This window comes from Pavona decussata, unplaced genomic scaffold (genome assembly GCF_977016875.1).
Source record: "Pavona decussata unplaced genomic scaffold, jaPavDecu1.1 SCAFFOLD_29, whole genome shotgun sequence".
Lineage (NCBI taxonomy): Eukaryota > Metazoa > Cnidaria > Anthozoa > Scleractinia > Agariciidae > Pavona > Pavona decussata.
The window spans coordinates 1,441,041-1,455,000 of NW_028145452.1; the positions used below are offsets into that span (position 1 = coordinate 1,441,041).

General features: G+C 38.6%; 1 protein-coding gene across 4 annotated transcripts in view; it reads right to left on the bottom strand.

Moving 5' to 3' along the window:
• Window positions 1-348: 348 nt before the first annotated feature.
• The window catches only part of LOC146484862 (outer dynein arm-docking complex subunit 2-like), a 23,845-nt gene continuing 10,233 nt past the window's right edge, over window positions 349-13,960 (bottom strand). For 3 of the 4 annotated variants that reach the window (XM_085104323.1, XM_085104322.1, XM_085104320.1), the window contains 16 exons: window positions 13,271-13,330; window positions 12,702-12,848; window positions 12,296-12,371; window positions 11,592-11,728; window positions 10,841-10,965; window positions 10,175-10,286; window positions 8,985-9,095; window positions 7,372-7,526; window positions 6,992-7,070; window positions 5,799-5,980; window positions 4,266-4,329; window positions 3,616-3,666; window positions 2,723-2,800; window positions 2,422-2,532; window positions 1,527-1,748; window positions 349-879 (listed from right to left, as the gene is read on the bottom strand). In XM_085104323.1, coding sequence (XP_084960449.1) covers window positions 739-879; window positions 1,527-1,748; window positions 2,422-2,532; window positions 2,723-2,800; window positions 3,616-3,666; window positions 4,266-4,329; window positions 5,799-5,980; window positions 6,992-7,070; window positions 7,372-7,526; window positions 8,985-9,095; window positions 10,175-10,286; window positions 10,841-10,965; window positions 11,592-11,728; window positions 12,296-12,371; window positions 12,702-12,848; window positions 13,271-13,330 — 1,851 coding nt within the window. In that variant the 3' untranslated portion in view covers window positions 349-738. Of the gene's footprint in view, window positions 880-1,526; window positions 1,749-2,421; window positions 2,533-2,722; window positions 2,801-3,615; window positions 3,667-4,261; window positions 4,330-5,798; window positions 5,981-6,991; window positions 7,071-7,371; window positions 7,527-8,984; window positions 9,096-10,174; window positions 10,287-10,840; window positions 10,966-11,591; window positions 11,729-12,295; window positions 12,372-12,701; window positions 12,849-13,270; window positions 13,331-13,960 lie in introns of all 4 variants that reach the window. The other variant, XM_085104321.1, reaches the window with a different exon arrangement.

Sequence of the window (13,960 nt, forward strand, 5' to 3'; positions counted from 1 at the left end):
TATTCCATGGCTTGTTGTACAGACCAGGGATCTGCAATTATCTCCGAGTTACGATTGTACAATTTCTTTGCTCAGTTCCATTCCCCTCAAATTCTAAGACGAAGGATTTTAGCGTCGTGGGGGAGGGGAGAGGACTTTAACGCTATTTTGCTTCTTGGACTGAAACAGGGTGTAGCTTTTTACTGTTTGGGAAGATTTTGGGAGTTATGTTTGCAACAGGGTAGTGGTAATTATGTATTGTGCTCCGTGTCTGATAACAGCTTCGACCCACGAAAAACAGATATAAAACCAACATCAAGTAATCTTACATCTACAGACTGTTTTATTCTTTGTTAAGAGCGATAGCACTAAAAAAGTGTTACGGAAATATGTTGCATTTCATTGGTTCACTAAATAAAAGAACAAAGAATCAAAGAATAAAGTTGTCACTTTGGTACTGGCAACCAACTTACACCATCTAGAGCTGGGATGACGTGTCAATGCAATAATTATGCGCTCGATCAAAGTGAAACCCGGTCACCATTACAAACGCATGCAAGTCATGGTCAAACAGAGTTCAATACCCTAAAGGTAAAGATTAGTCTCACGACGAGCGTCTTGAAACGATTGAAACGCTGACGCGGAAAAGCACTACACTACCACGCCTCCACGAAAATTTGTAAAAGCATGTTTCATTTACAGAACATTCAAAGACACATTGCGTCGTGACAGCAAAAGAGTTTAACAGGGAATCTTAATTCAGTTCGAGTCCGAATCACTTTTCCATCGCTCCTGTCTCGCTAGTTCATTGGCCATCGCAAGCTGCCTCATGTTTAATAAGCACCCTGCAGCGGCCTCTTGTAATCCGGCATCTTCCGAGCCGATCATCTCCATTAACAGCTGCAAAATAAAAACAATAGAATGCATGTGTCTATTAGGGCCCTTCCATGCACAGCAATGCGTTTAAAAAGTGTCCGCTTTCATCTCGTTGAAAACGCAGCAGAATATTTTTGTTCACGCTAGCGTTTCCGTATCTTTTCTACTCCTGTTTCCACCTGTCCATACTAAAACACACGAAACCGATGAAAACGACTGGGACCTGAGTTGCGCATGTGTAGATGCTCGGATTTGGATCGGAAGCGATGTCGTACGATGCTATTTCCATCACCGTTTTAAAAAAGACTTCGTTTTCACCTGTCCACCCCAAAACGAAGCTACAAACCAAATATTTTTAACATCCTTTGTATCTGGCGTTTTAGCTTCGTCTTATCCCATATGCATCTGCTCTAGAATACCTTTCGTATTAAAAGTAAAATTATCCTCTACTTTTGGGCGCGTTGTTTTCCCTGCATGTAAACGGACTGCGCTCTAAGGTAAGTCAACACTACTGAAATTGCATGGATTGCTCGCTTCATAGATCAAGAAAGAAAAGAAAATGATCTGTTCAAAATGTTGAATGCATAACGAGATCTGCTGATCTCAGAAAATTTGACAAAAAAATTTAATTTTCAATCTGACGGTGGAATGACAGCACATCTGACAGTTACCTTGACAACACCACCGCGGTGCATTATGATACAGCTTTCAGGACTCTTGCCGAGCTGTTCAAGAGCCCGCATTGCTGACCGCTGTACAATAATGTCATGTGACCCTAGGTACTCCACCATAGGCTTGACAGCTCCTTCGTCACAGAAGCGCTTGGCGTTGTTGCCCCACTTGCTACACATGGCGATGGCTTCGGCCAGGTTTCGCCTCAGGAGGATGTCAGTCTGAATAATAAAGCAACAAAGTTCGATTATAATGATGATGATGATGATGATGTTACGGTAGGTTAACAATGTAGAAATAGCCCGGATCGAACGTTTCACAAATTTTATGAGAAAGGAAATATTTTATTTCAATGTGAAACATTCAAGACATTTGGAGACAAAGTAATCCTCAGGTGGAAGAGAAACGACATGGTGATGATGATGATGATGACGATGATGATAATGATAAAAATGATGATGAGGATGATGACGACGAGACAAATAAAGAAAAGGTTGCCACTAGTCGTGGTAGTAGAGGTAGTGATGTCGGTTAAGACAGTTTTAGCAAGCATTTGAATTCAATGAGATAACGAGGGGTCTTGTTATGGAGATTCTACTCTGCAGTGGCTAAGACTCGGCGGCTTGAAACTTAACGTGCGCTGAACCTTATGAAAAACAGCAAAAACTACCAGGTGTTAAAATCGTAAAAAAACAGTAATTAACTGTGTTTGCAAGGACCACCGCGACAAAATGCAAGTACTGGATCCTGTGGTGAAGGATCTTATCAGCAAAAAAATTAAGAAAAAAATAATCTAAAAAAGAGCAAGGCTGATTTGACGGTCAGAGAAGCATATACTTCCCTGACCGTGAAATAAGCCTTGCTTTCTTTACAGATTACTTGTTATAGTCGTACCTTGTGCGTGAGGCGTGCCAGGTGAGGGACAACACCATAATCCGTGATGACTCCTAAGTTCTCCCGATCACAGGCAACGATTGATATCACAGCGCATGCGCTGGTGAGAACCTGACCAAAAGTGTAACTGGTTAGTGTATTCGTGAATGACCGTATTGCATTTTTTAACAACACCTCTTAAACCAGACGAACACAGTAAGCGAAGTTTGAATGGTTTGAATTCTCCATTATTTCTTTCTGGAAATCCTGCTAGTGGACACTTTGATAACTGAAAGAGATTTAGCGAAGAAGTCGTACTTACTTCCAAGTCATCAGATTTAAGTAGACGAACGGTCAGATCCAGGCCCCCAACAAAAGATCGGGCCGTTTCCCAGGCCTCCTGTGGATAAAATATATTCCTCTTTATCTCATGCGTATAAATTGAACCACGTTGCCTTGCATTGATTTTGGCGTATTGATTATGTGAAGCTGAAATTAAATGACCCAACCGCGAGAGAAAGAGCAGTTTGAAAAGTTGCGGATAAGAGTCAAATTTGTTCTGTGTGCGGCTTTTAGATCATTCACCTACCAAGTGATTTCCACTCCTGGTGTAAAGATGTGAATGGCTTAATCATTTACGCAAAAAGTGTGTGAAATGTTAGCATAAACGGCATCTCTGGATTTCCTTCCTTAAATTAACCTAGAAATATAAAGTGAGCCAACCCACCGTATCGTAAAAGATGGCAACTGGTAGATTTACCCATGATTCTTAGCGTACGAAAACCCCAAACACGCTCATAAAATGCACCAAAAAATTTCTATAAACTTCAAACAAACCTGAAGAAGGCTGGCCTGGCCAGCCGAAATAATGCTTTATAATACATTTACCCGTTGTATCGGCTTTGCGATACGTTTGACTTCTCATATTTACTTTTATCAAGTTTAGCCGATTAGATCTCTCCTGGGATCCAACGTTGACTACTAGCAGGATCTTCGTCCACGGTTTTTTTCGCAATTTATTTGGTTGTTAAAACTCCAAACCCAGCATACATAATTTTGTTAGTAAAGGGACGAATTTCACAAAAAAATGCTTTCTATGTGCCAATTGGCTGTGTAAGGTTCGCAAGGTATTGTGGTAAGATGTACAGCCGCCATCTTGTCCGTGAGGTGGATTAAAGTTTTGATCAGGGAATAAATACAAATCAAATTGCATACTGGTGTATCCTGTATCAGTCTGTATACTGCCCATGCTGCACCGGAAACTACCTGGATAGTAGATGGAAAGCAAAAGAGAAAATATTGGTCACAACACTTAGCTCTGTAAATAGTTACTAGAGGATAACTCGAAAACCTTACGGGCTCATTTAGCGTCTAGGCTTCATTTACCTAAATTACTTTTGTTATTATTCTCTTTAATTAACCTGTGATGTATATAACGATCCTCTGTAACTAGTTAAAGTGTGAGTTGATAAATATTGTTGTTGTTGTTGTTGTTGTTCTCTATTCTAGCACTTTCACGATCTCGAAAACCACCACTTTTAATGCTTTCTAGTAGCGGATCCACACTTTCAGGTAACTGCGTGAGGGGAGGGGGGGGGGGGGGGTGGAGGGGGAGAGGGAGGCGATCTGCTTCTCTTCCTGAAATATCTTGGCATCTCGACCGCTTCAGTTTTGGTCTAAAAAATTAGGAGGGGGAGGGGGTGGGAGGGGGTTGGTCCCAGGGACCCGGGGTTCGAGTCCTCGCCGGCCAACCATATTTTCACATGGTACGTTTTATCTTGCTTTTACTCCCCGGTTTACTTTGTTCCTTTCACATAACGGATCATGACACTGAGTGATCCTATGTGGAAATATAGCTAACTTGCCTTGTTGTTTCTAGATTTCATCAGGGACCATAGTAGTCGTAGACCTTCCAGCCTGTTGAACACTCTGCAACAAAACAATAAAATGTCTCCGAAAGTATTTCGGACCGGGAAGAACTATTTTAGTGGCTCAATGTTCATTCGCAGACATTCGTTTTCAAATAATTGTGAAAGATAAAAAAGGTTAAAACTTTACAAGATGAAGAAATTCACATTGGGCTACTAGTTTGCACGAAAGTTAAAACTATACCACCAGTCAATAAGAGACAGATTTGAAAAATACTTTCCAGGAGTTTTAGGAAAGGAGTCCCCAGCAGGTGGCGATTTTGGAACTGATTGGGACCATGCTGGGTAAACCTGTGTAGCAGGTTATCATTGTAGTTTAAGGCCACCAATAGTCTTAGACTAGATAGGCTTGGCCAATCTGCAATTAGTTTAGGGTTGATTTGGCCATTGTATACCAAACTGGATTTGGACCAGACCAGACTAGCCCAGACTAGAATAGACTAGAGAACCCTAGCATAGCCAAACTCGGACAAGAAGAGACTTGCTTAGTTAATTAACAATTCAGTTCACCGAAGTGGGGTGAATAGTGATGGATATTTACCGAGCCGCGAAGCGGCGAGGTAAATATCCATCACTTTCACCGACACTGAAGTGAATAATTGTTTTAGCAACAAGCTTAACAACTAGCGGACCAAAAAATTATTTTATTTCTGATAATCAGTATACCGACAAATGGTATGAAATTTTAAAATCTCGCGCCCCACGCGGTAAGCGATTTCTTATTGTAGAAAGTTCCGTTTCGCTTTCTTGCAGACAAATAAAACTTTTGGAGACACTTGTTTAGTTCCTACAGTGTCATTTCTTCAATTTTTCTGTGAAACTCGTCTTGTTGTTGAAATCATGCTGAAAAATATTAGACGTTGCATTGTTTTCATTGTAATTTTAGTGATCGGCATTATATTTTTCGTAAACAAGGGATTGTATTTTCATTTTACGCCTTAGAATATGAGATTGAAAATATTAAATAGCTTACCACTTTTAATGCCGTCAAACCAAACTTTGTTGCCTTTTATGTATTTTTATTTTTAACAGCCGCCTCCTTTATCGAAATAATTTCCTCTTAAGTAACCGTGGCGAAACGGGAAGCCATCTTGTTTCTCTTCGGCTGCTCGGAGGTGAATAGTACTTGGCTAATCACCTCCGAGCTAGCCAATCAGTGCGCGCGAAAAGTACTATTCACTTGTGTTGTATATACTAAAACCAGATACGACTACACCAGTCTAGAATAGACCAGACCAGACTAAGCCGATCCCTTTATACAATGGACTGTGTAAAATTCGCTTTTTGATTGGTCAAGAGGAGTTTGTGATTAGAATACAGCCAGGCTTCTTGTTTTGACGTCATCTGTCGTTGTAATTCAGTGTTCACAAGCAGTGCCAGATGGAATCTGTTTGTTAAATAATATAGCTATAATACGGAATTATGATAAAAGCAAGGAAGTACTGTTAAATACTTTCTGAAAGTACTTACGCTCGACAAGCACTGTTCACAGCGCATGCTGCAATGGCTCTAGCCGCTGTACCAGTGAGTTCCTCATTTGGAATATTCAAGATGTCCACCAGTGTCTGGCAGCCTTTGCATCTCAGCACTTCCAAGGGACCCTTGGGATGTTTAGCAATTTCTCCAATCGCCCCAACAATATGGAGTTGAACCTTCATCAGATCAGAAGTGAGTGAATGAGTATACATAAGTATGGAATGCCCTAGCTCTAAGAGAGACACCTACCATACAGCTGCATTTAAGCGTGGCTTAATTGTCCAAAGACATATTTTAATCCGTAGTACTATTCCCAGTATATATTTAGCATGAATTTTAACATGTAATTAATCTAACTTTATCTTTTTTTCTCAATTTATTCTTATCTATTGATAATTACTTTAATTTTAGTGTAGGCCCTACTTTAATTTAGTTCAAGTATCAATTGAGGACACTTTTGTAAACCACTTGGTGGTGTAGGCTTCCTCATTAAAGATTTTACCGTCATCGTCATTATTATCATCATCTTCATCATCATCAAGAAGCCTTACATCTTGGCAGGAATGAGTAAAAGTGTAAAGCCCCGTCTACACGAGCAATTTTTATGTGGTAACTGTATGTGGCAATTTTTATTTGCCCGTGTAGATGGCTCGACTAATATTTGTTGTTAATTTGCGTCAGTAATAATTTCGCACAGCGGAGATGACCATGGAAAGGCAAAAAGCAAGATGGCGAAAGTCAGAAGACGGGCCAGACGTTGAAAAAATTGTCACATGTTATGTGGCATCTCGTCTACACGGACACGTTTTTTATGTGGCAATTTTTATTTGCCACATAAAAACTAACACGCCAACTTTTCACCAAATGCAGTTGTCACATAAAAATTGGTCATTTCTCATCATCCACGGGCAAATAAAATTTGCCACATAAAAATTGCCATATAAAAATTGCTCGTGTAGACGGGGCTTAACGTAGATGGTTTAAATAACTGGTCAGTCGTACTTTCCTGTGCCAATGTTCATTACGATTATTTGGAGAGGGTCAGCTGATGTTGTGACATAAAGATTTTAGGTTTGTCGCCCATGCAGTTTTACTACAGATATATAGATTGTTAATCCATTTTACTCTTTTGTTTCTTAGATGGACGGAATAAAGTTGGCGTTTGGCAGGATGCTTCTAGTACATACTTGTTCTGGAAGTTCCTCTTCCTCTTCCTCATTCTGAAGCAGTTTAACAAGTGTTTCCAAAACTTGGGATTCCATAAGCCTGAAAGAAAAAAACCCCCGAAAAACCCAAGTAATTTCAATTCATTTGAATACTGTATCTTGTACATGTCTTCTACTAGATGAATTGTCACCAGGCAAAACGTATAAATGCTATAATAAACGAGCTTGCGAAAAAGAAATGAGAAATAAATGGACGAGTTATTCTCTGGCTCGTGTACTACTTTAACCCATCTCGAATCCTCTTGAATCCCGTTTTTCAAGCTTCCTTTGATTTTCCTTGCGCGTGCGTACATGTAATCAAGAATCTACTACCCTTCCAGTGTACGTGCGAACGTACTTACCTTTTTACATTGTATTCACTAATTGCACATTTCCAAATAGCACCGGTAGCAGCAGCCAACAGCTTTTTGTTGTCTCGGCGAGAAAGAAGAGAGACAAGCGTGTTAAGGCCTCCACAGTCATAGACCGCCTTTCTAGTCTGTTCATCCTCCCCACACTGCAATAAAATGGCGGTGTATTATTGAGCGCGAAACACTGAGGGAATAATAATTTTACAGTGTGGTAATTGGCATCAATGAAAAAGAACAGACAATTGCCATAAATTTAAATTTTGAAGAAAAGCCCTGCAGCATAGAACACCAGAGGTCGGGTACATGACTTTTGTCTTCCAGGCTAAGATGACTCCGACGTATTCATTCATGTTCACAAGCAGAACTTCATTAATCATCCCCTGGTATTAATTTTTTGAGACAGGACAACAAGCGTATTTTCTCTTGAAATTTTCGGAGATGGAAGCAAGAGGCGAAGTGCCAAAAGCGCGTGTTCCCAACGCAATCCAAACCTTTCGCTCGAAGACGGTACGCGTTTTCGTATGACGGAGTCATGTAAAAATTACAGTCACTGTTTTGCAATTCAACTTAGAGTAATATAGCTGACCTAGAAAACTGGAAAAAAAGTTTATAGTTTATTCCCTTTTATGTCTTGAAATGTTTCCTTCACTGGGCATTAACAAGCCAAGTTTTTTTATTTATTTATTTATTTATTTTTTAATCATCTTTATTTTGTTTCTTTTCAAAGGATATTTGCAATAATACATTTTACAATACTAACATAAAGGTATTGATAGTAATATTACATCTAATATTACATCATATTACATCGTTAACAAAATATTACATAGTAATATAACAGAAATATTGCATAGTATTACAATGTTACGTTTACAACACACAAAACAAAGTTTACAAATACTACATAAATTAAGATACAGGAAATTTACAGAAAACGATCTTATATATACAATCAACAAAAATGTGCAAAATTCTGCCATTTAGCAAAGAAAAGTTTCTGTTGGCCTGAGGTGACCGCTATGTATTTTTCTAATTGTATCTTATCCTGCACTAATATTTTAAAGTCAATAAGAGATGATTTTTCGTTATTTAACGCATTAACGTAGAGGAAATACTTTCCAAGTATTATTAGATGATTGAGGGCTAAACATGGTGGGTTCAGTTGGCGAATGATTCCATACATAACGTCTTGGGGGGAAAGAACTAACTGAAGGTTGCATAATTGCAAAATCCAATTTTGAAATTCAGACCAAAAGATTGACGCTTGCACGCATTCAACTGACAAACAGGTGTGTAACAGTTTGGTGTGTTGCTGGGCAGAACGGACAGTGCGGAGACGAGACTTTTTTCAGTTTGTACAATAATGAGTTAGTAAATAAGATATGGTGAATCATTTTGTATTGGAACATAACTAATTTTGTTTCTTTTGTAGCTTTAAATGGTAAAAGATAAATCTTAGAAAAATCGTCACGCTGAAAGTTATAATATCCAAACCTTTTTTCAGCAAGCCAAGTTTATTTAATAACATTTGTATGGCGATGTGATCCAAATATTATTAACAAGACAATTTGGGAATCGATCCTTATCGGAGACGATTTTATTACCTTGAATATGGCGTTTGCGCAGTAGCCCTGAAGCTCCTCATTCTCAGTTTGAAGTCGACGGACAATCGCTGTTATCATATTCTCCTTGTAGAACGCTTGCCTGAAACGAGTCTGGCGATTAAAAAAAATTAGGTCTTCACTCACCATGGGTAAACACATAACGTTTTCCATAAGATTTTAGGAATCTGAAGCGCAGTTAACCCTCTCAGTCTCATAACGGCACCTTTCTAAGATATACCTGCTGCCTAAACTAAACATTCAATATCTTTCTCTGTCGTACCTCAGCCTTCATTTTATCGACTTCTGTATCAGATAGATAACTCTAAGGCGGACAATAGTCTCAAGACAATAGGGAGCTTAAGCACAGACGTTCGTGAACCACGGACGGCAACCGAAAGTAGAATGTTTCCTTTTTTGGCGTGGTTTTGCTCCTAACCACGGACAGGAAAAGCTCTTGTTGATGACTGTGGCTTGACGCTACAAACACGAACTCTGGCATGAAAACGCTCCAAAAAGGGAAAAATTCAATTTCCGGTCGCTGTCCGTGGCTTAAAAACGTCTGTGCTTAAGCTCCCTAATATTACCTCTCTAACACGGACAGGTAGGCATTCTCCAATGTCAAATACCTTTCACAAACAGGCAACTAGTGTCTGTCTTTCACTTTTGGGCAGACATATTTAGTTTCCTAAATCAAAAGTCAGATCTCGTCATCTAAACTGCGTCTGTTTTAGGCAGGATTCACATAATATAAGAAATCAAAATATTCTTGAAACACGTAGCCATTCTGTGGCAGTTACATCCCTTCCCAGTATAAAGTCTGAAAAACGATGCAAGAACCGTTATGATTTGATTCAATTAAGTTTATCGCCTTCCTTCTAATGCGCGCTGCTTTTGAATTGGTGCTAGTTATTAAGTACCTCCTTAGCAAAAATCGCCCCAATCTCAAAAGGGTCACCATTCGTAGATAGGTACCCCTTTAAGATAAAGACATTGAAGCTGTGCATAAAAATACTATTTGGAATCGCTTTGTTACTTTTCTTACAGTTATAATTTCGTTGCATGTTTACTTGGTGTTTTTACGCTCTCAGATGTTTATACCAGAAAGGAACAAGCCGCACTGACTGTTGTAAGCGTCACTGTGAATGTTTGTGGTACGCAGGGGGACCTAATATCACTCCGTGTTAGCCTACCTCCACTGCGCATTCTTGTGCAAGTCCTACAATGGGAATTAGAAACTCTTCTTTGTCGAGCTTGATGAGTTTTGCGAGTAAAGGTACACTACCAGCCTTGTAAATAGCAGACCTAAGGCAAAACAGCCATATTGAGTACAGTGTGAGTACATCTTAAACTGCTTAAAGGACGCCAGAGTGGCTCTTTACATTTTGGTTTAGTTTGTATAGTTTGATTAAGAAAACACGAGAATCTTTACCATTTATTATGCCACGGATTAAATTACTTTAATCAATGAACATAGGCGAGTGATGGTATGATCAAGACGTAATAGAACAATCATTAAATCAATGTGGAAAAGTGTAAAAAGGATAGTCTAAAAGAGTGTAACATAACAAAGAGAGGCATAGAATGACAAAATCGTTCAAAAGGGTTTGACGGAGTGACAGAGTAACATAAACGAGGAGACAGCGTGACAGTATTGTCTAAAAGAGTGTAACAGCATGACTGAATCATCGAAGACAGAGAGACATAGCGTAACTTGAATGTAACACAACGCCGACGAAGGGCGACAGAATCGTCTAAAAAGGTTGAACTAACGTGACAAATCTCTAGTACCACTGTGATCTAGTTATCAGTCACTAGATAACTCCTCTAACAAAGCAAAATTAAGTGACGTTACAAACCTACTGCGCGTGCTCTTACTGCAACTCCAAAGAGCCAGTGCAGCATTGCGGGCGACTTCTAAATCTGGTCCGTGTGAACGCCTTCCGTGATTGTCTTTCCCGTCTTCGTAGTTTAGAAGATCAACCTAAATTTTGACAATTTTAAAATGCATAACATTCCCTTAGTAAATCAAATAATACAATCAACATAAAAACGGAAGAAATAGTGATTTACGGCAATGATTTGTTAAGCGCTTTCCTTTCAGCCAATCAGATGCCTTACTCGACTCATTCCCGCTTTGGAATGTTGGGCTCTACTGCCCTACTGCCCTACTGCCCCACTGCCCTTTACTTAACTGATGATTTTGACCCTGGCTCCTCATCTCACATGCTTTTATAGCATGCATGCCCCACTTCCTATCACGGTATGTTCCTATGTTTCTCCCTCAAAACATGAATTTATCCAAACAACAACAACAACAACAAAAAGAACAACAACACTAACTAAGAAACTTTATAAAGAAAATAACGCCCGAATACAATTACACTAAAAATTATAGTAAATATTATAAATTGGTATATACAGATTAAGATTATTACCAGTATGTAGTAAATTACTTCCGCCGCTGCGGTTGTCGAAAAGTCAGTCAGTTTCACCAAGAACAGTGCAGCCTACTCTCATTTGGACGATCGCTCCCCGCCACCCTTTAGCTCCAGAAAAAACAAGCGACTTTTGTTCAGATCGTGACTAATCTAAATGAATAACTCTCACCAGTTTTTGTATTCCGTCATATCTTTTCAGAATATTTCTCCCCAGGCTGGACTTGGCCATATTAGCCAGATTTGCTGCAGCTAAACCTTGCACCTCCTTTGGCGCATCGGTGATTAGATCCACGAGGATCTGGACTCCTGAAATGTTATCATAAGATATAGTAACACTGATGCAAGTTAAACAGAACAATCAATCAATCAATCAATCAATCAATCAATCAATCAATCAATCAATCAATCAATCAATCAATCAATCAATCAATCAATCAATCAATCAATCAATCAATCAACCAATCAATCAATCAATCAATCAATCAACCAATCAATCAATCAATCAACCAATCAATCAATCAATCAATCAATCAACCAATCAACCGATCAATCAATGAACAAAGGAAGAAAGGAATGGAAGATTCAAGGCTGTTTGAAAAAATTTATGAATAAAGAAATGAATAATAGGAAACGCCTGAACGAATTGAATCAGTGAATTAAGAAATGAACAGAACTAAAAGCCAAATCCTGTGCCATTTGTAAAGCAGGAAATTAGATTATGAGAAGTGATTAGGTTTCCTCAGTTTGATGTGGGTTATTTTTTATATAAGCTGTATAAAATTTCAAACTGATATTAGGCACATATCTCGCAGACTATTTTAATGCAATAACTAGTGTTGTTGTCAGAAAAGTTTTGATCAAGTTAAGAATTACCTCCCATGTTAATCACCGCTCGTCTATTGTATTTGCTGTTTAAAGTCAACTGTTGAAGAACTTTCAAGGCACCAATCTATAGGCAGAGAAGAAGTAATGAATTAGCGTTAATTATAGTCCAGGGCCGGGTTGTTCGAAAGCCGATTAACGCTAATCCACGATTAAAAGTTAATTGAGGTTTTCATCGTCGCTCGTTAAAATGCGTTTAAAGGCTAATTTCAAGCTAACGGTAAAGAAAAGTCTAAGACGTCAAAACTGAGGGCCGAAAATCTTTTGGAAGAATCTTTGTTGATTAGCAATTAAACTCGAATCAAAGTTTACGTTAATCCAGGATTAGCTTAATCGGGCTTTGAACAACTGGGCCCTGGATAATTAACAACCGATTTTAAACCTATTTGCTTCATACCTGACAGTTAACGTGGCCAGTTCGAAGAATATTGACGAGCACAGTAAGCCCATTCACATCTCTGATGGCCATCTGGGTCATCTCCTGTGTTAAGTTGAAGTCTGTCAGACCACATAGTGTAATAACCGCGGCGACCTGGTTACCAATCTGAAGAAAATAAAGCGTCAATTACGAACACACACGTGCGATAGAGCGGTTTTCATTTCAGTGTCGTAAAACCAAAACCAAAGTAACTACTCTGGCCAATCACAACAGACCCATCCAGTGCAAATGAACCAATCAGAATTTAAAGAAAATATATCTAATAGACACCAAACGCGGGAAAACGCGTTGCCAGGAAGTCACTGTTGGTTTTGATTTTTCCCGCTCCAGACTCTCATTGATTGAGAAAATGGCGCGAGTCTTACTAACCAATCACCAAAGCACACGCTAATTACTTTCAACACTCGATTGCAAACGCCCTAAAGATCATTTTAATTACACTGGTGTGTGGAGTAACCAATAATTGTAAATTGTAATTACGTCAGATTCTTATTGGTGGGCTCAGTACGCATGCGTAATTTCCTCACCTTTAGAAACCTGACAAGCCTTTGTATTTGCCAATATTCTGACGGAAGGTCCGCTACGCTCTAAATGAAAACAAAAAACAAAACAACAAAAAAAATGTGGCAAATATCAGATAGGGACAAAATAGTGAGAAAGGGAATAAAAGACTTCGTTTATTAAAAACTCAAGTTGTTGTAAATGACTAGGTAACGTAAAATAAAAAAACAAACAAACAAACAAAAACAAAAACAACAAAAAACAAACCCTAGTAAGTGAGCAAAACAAGGAGACGTTGTTTCGTAATTTTGGTTACAGGACTGTATATGGAACAGTATAAAGAAGTGAGAAGGGGAAATTCAATGTATGATCATTGAAGCAAAACTTTCTTTGGTATTATTTGAACGAACAAGACTTTTAGGGAATGAAAAACTAGTCAATACATGAAACTTTATGATTAAGCAATCGAATAATACGCTGAATTTAATCGATTAGCAATTTTTCCATAACTTGGGTTTGGAGAGTGAATTTCTCTCCGTACGACAAACGTTTCATATTCAGTAATTAAAAAAGTACTAATTATTTATGATATATATTAGGATATTATAAATGCATCGGCACTGCTTGTATTTTTGCGAAGTCGTTTTTGATATTTAATTTTCAGATTTAACAGAGGCTAATCAATTTCGTTTGTAGTTACAACTAGCAAAAAGAGA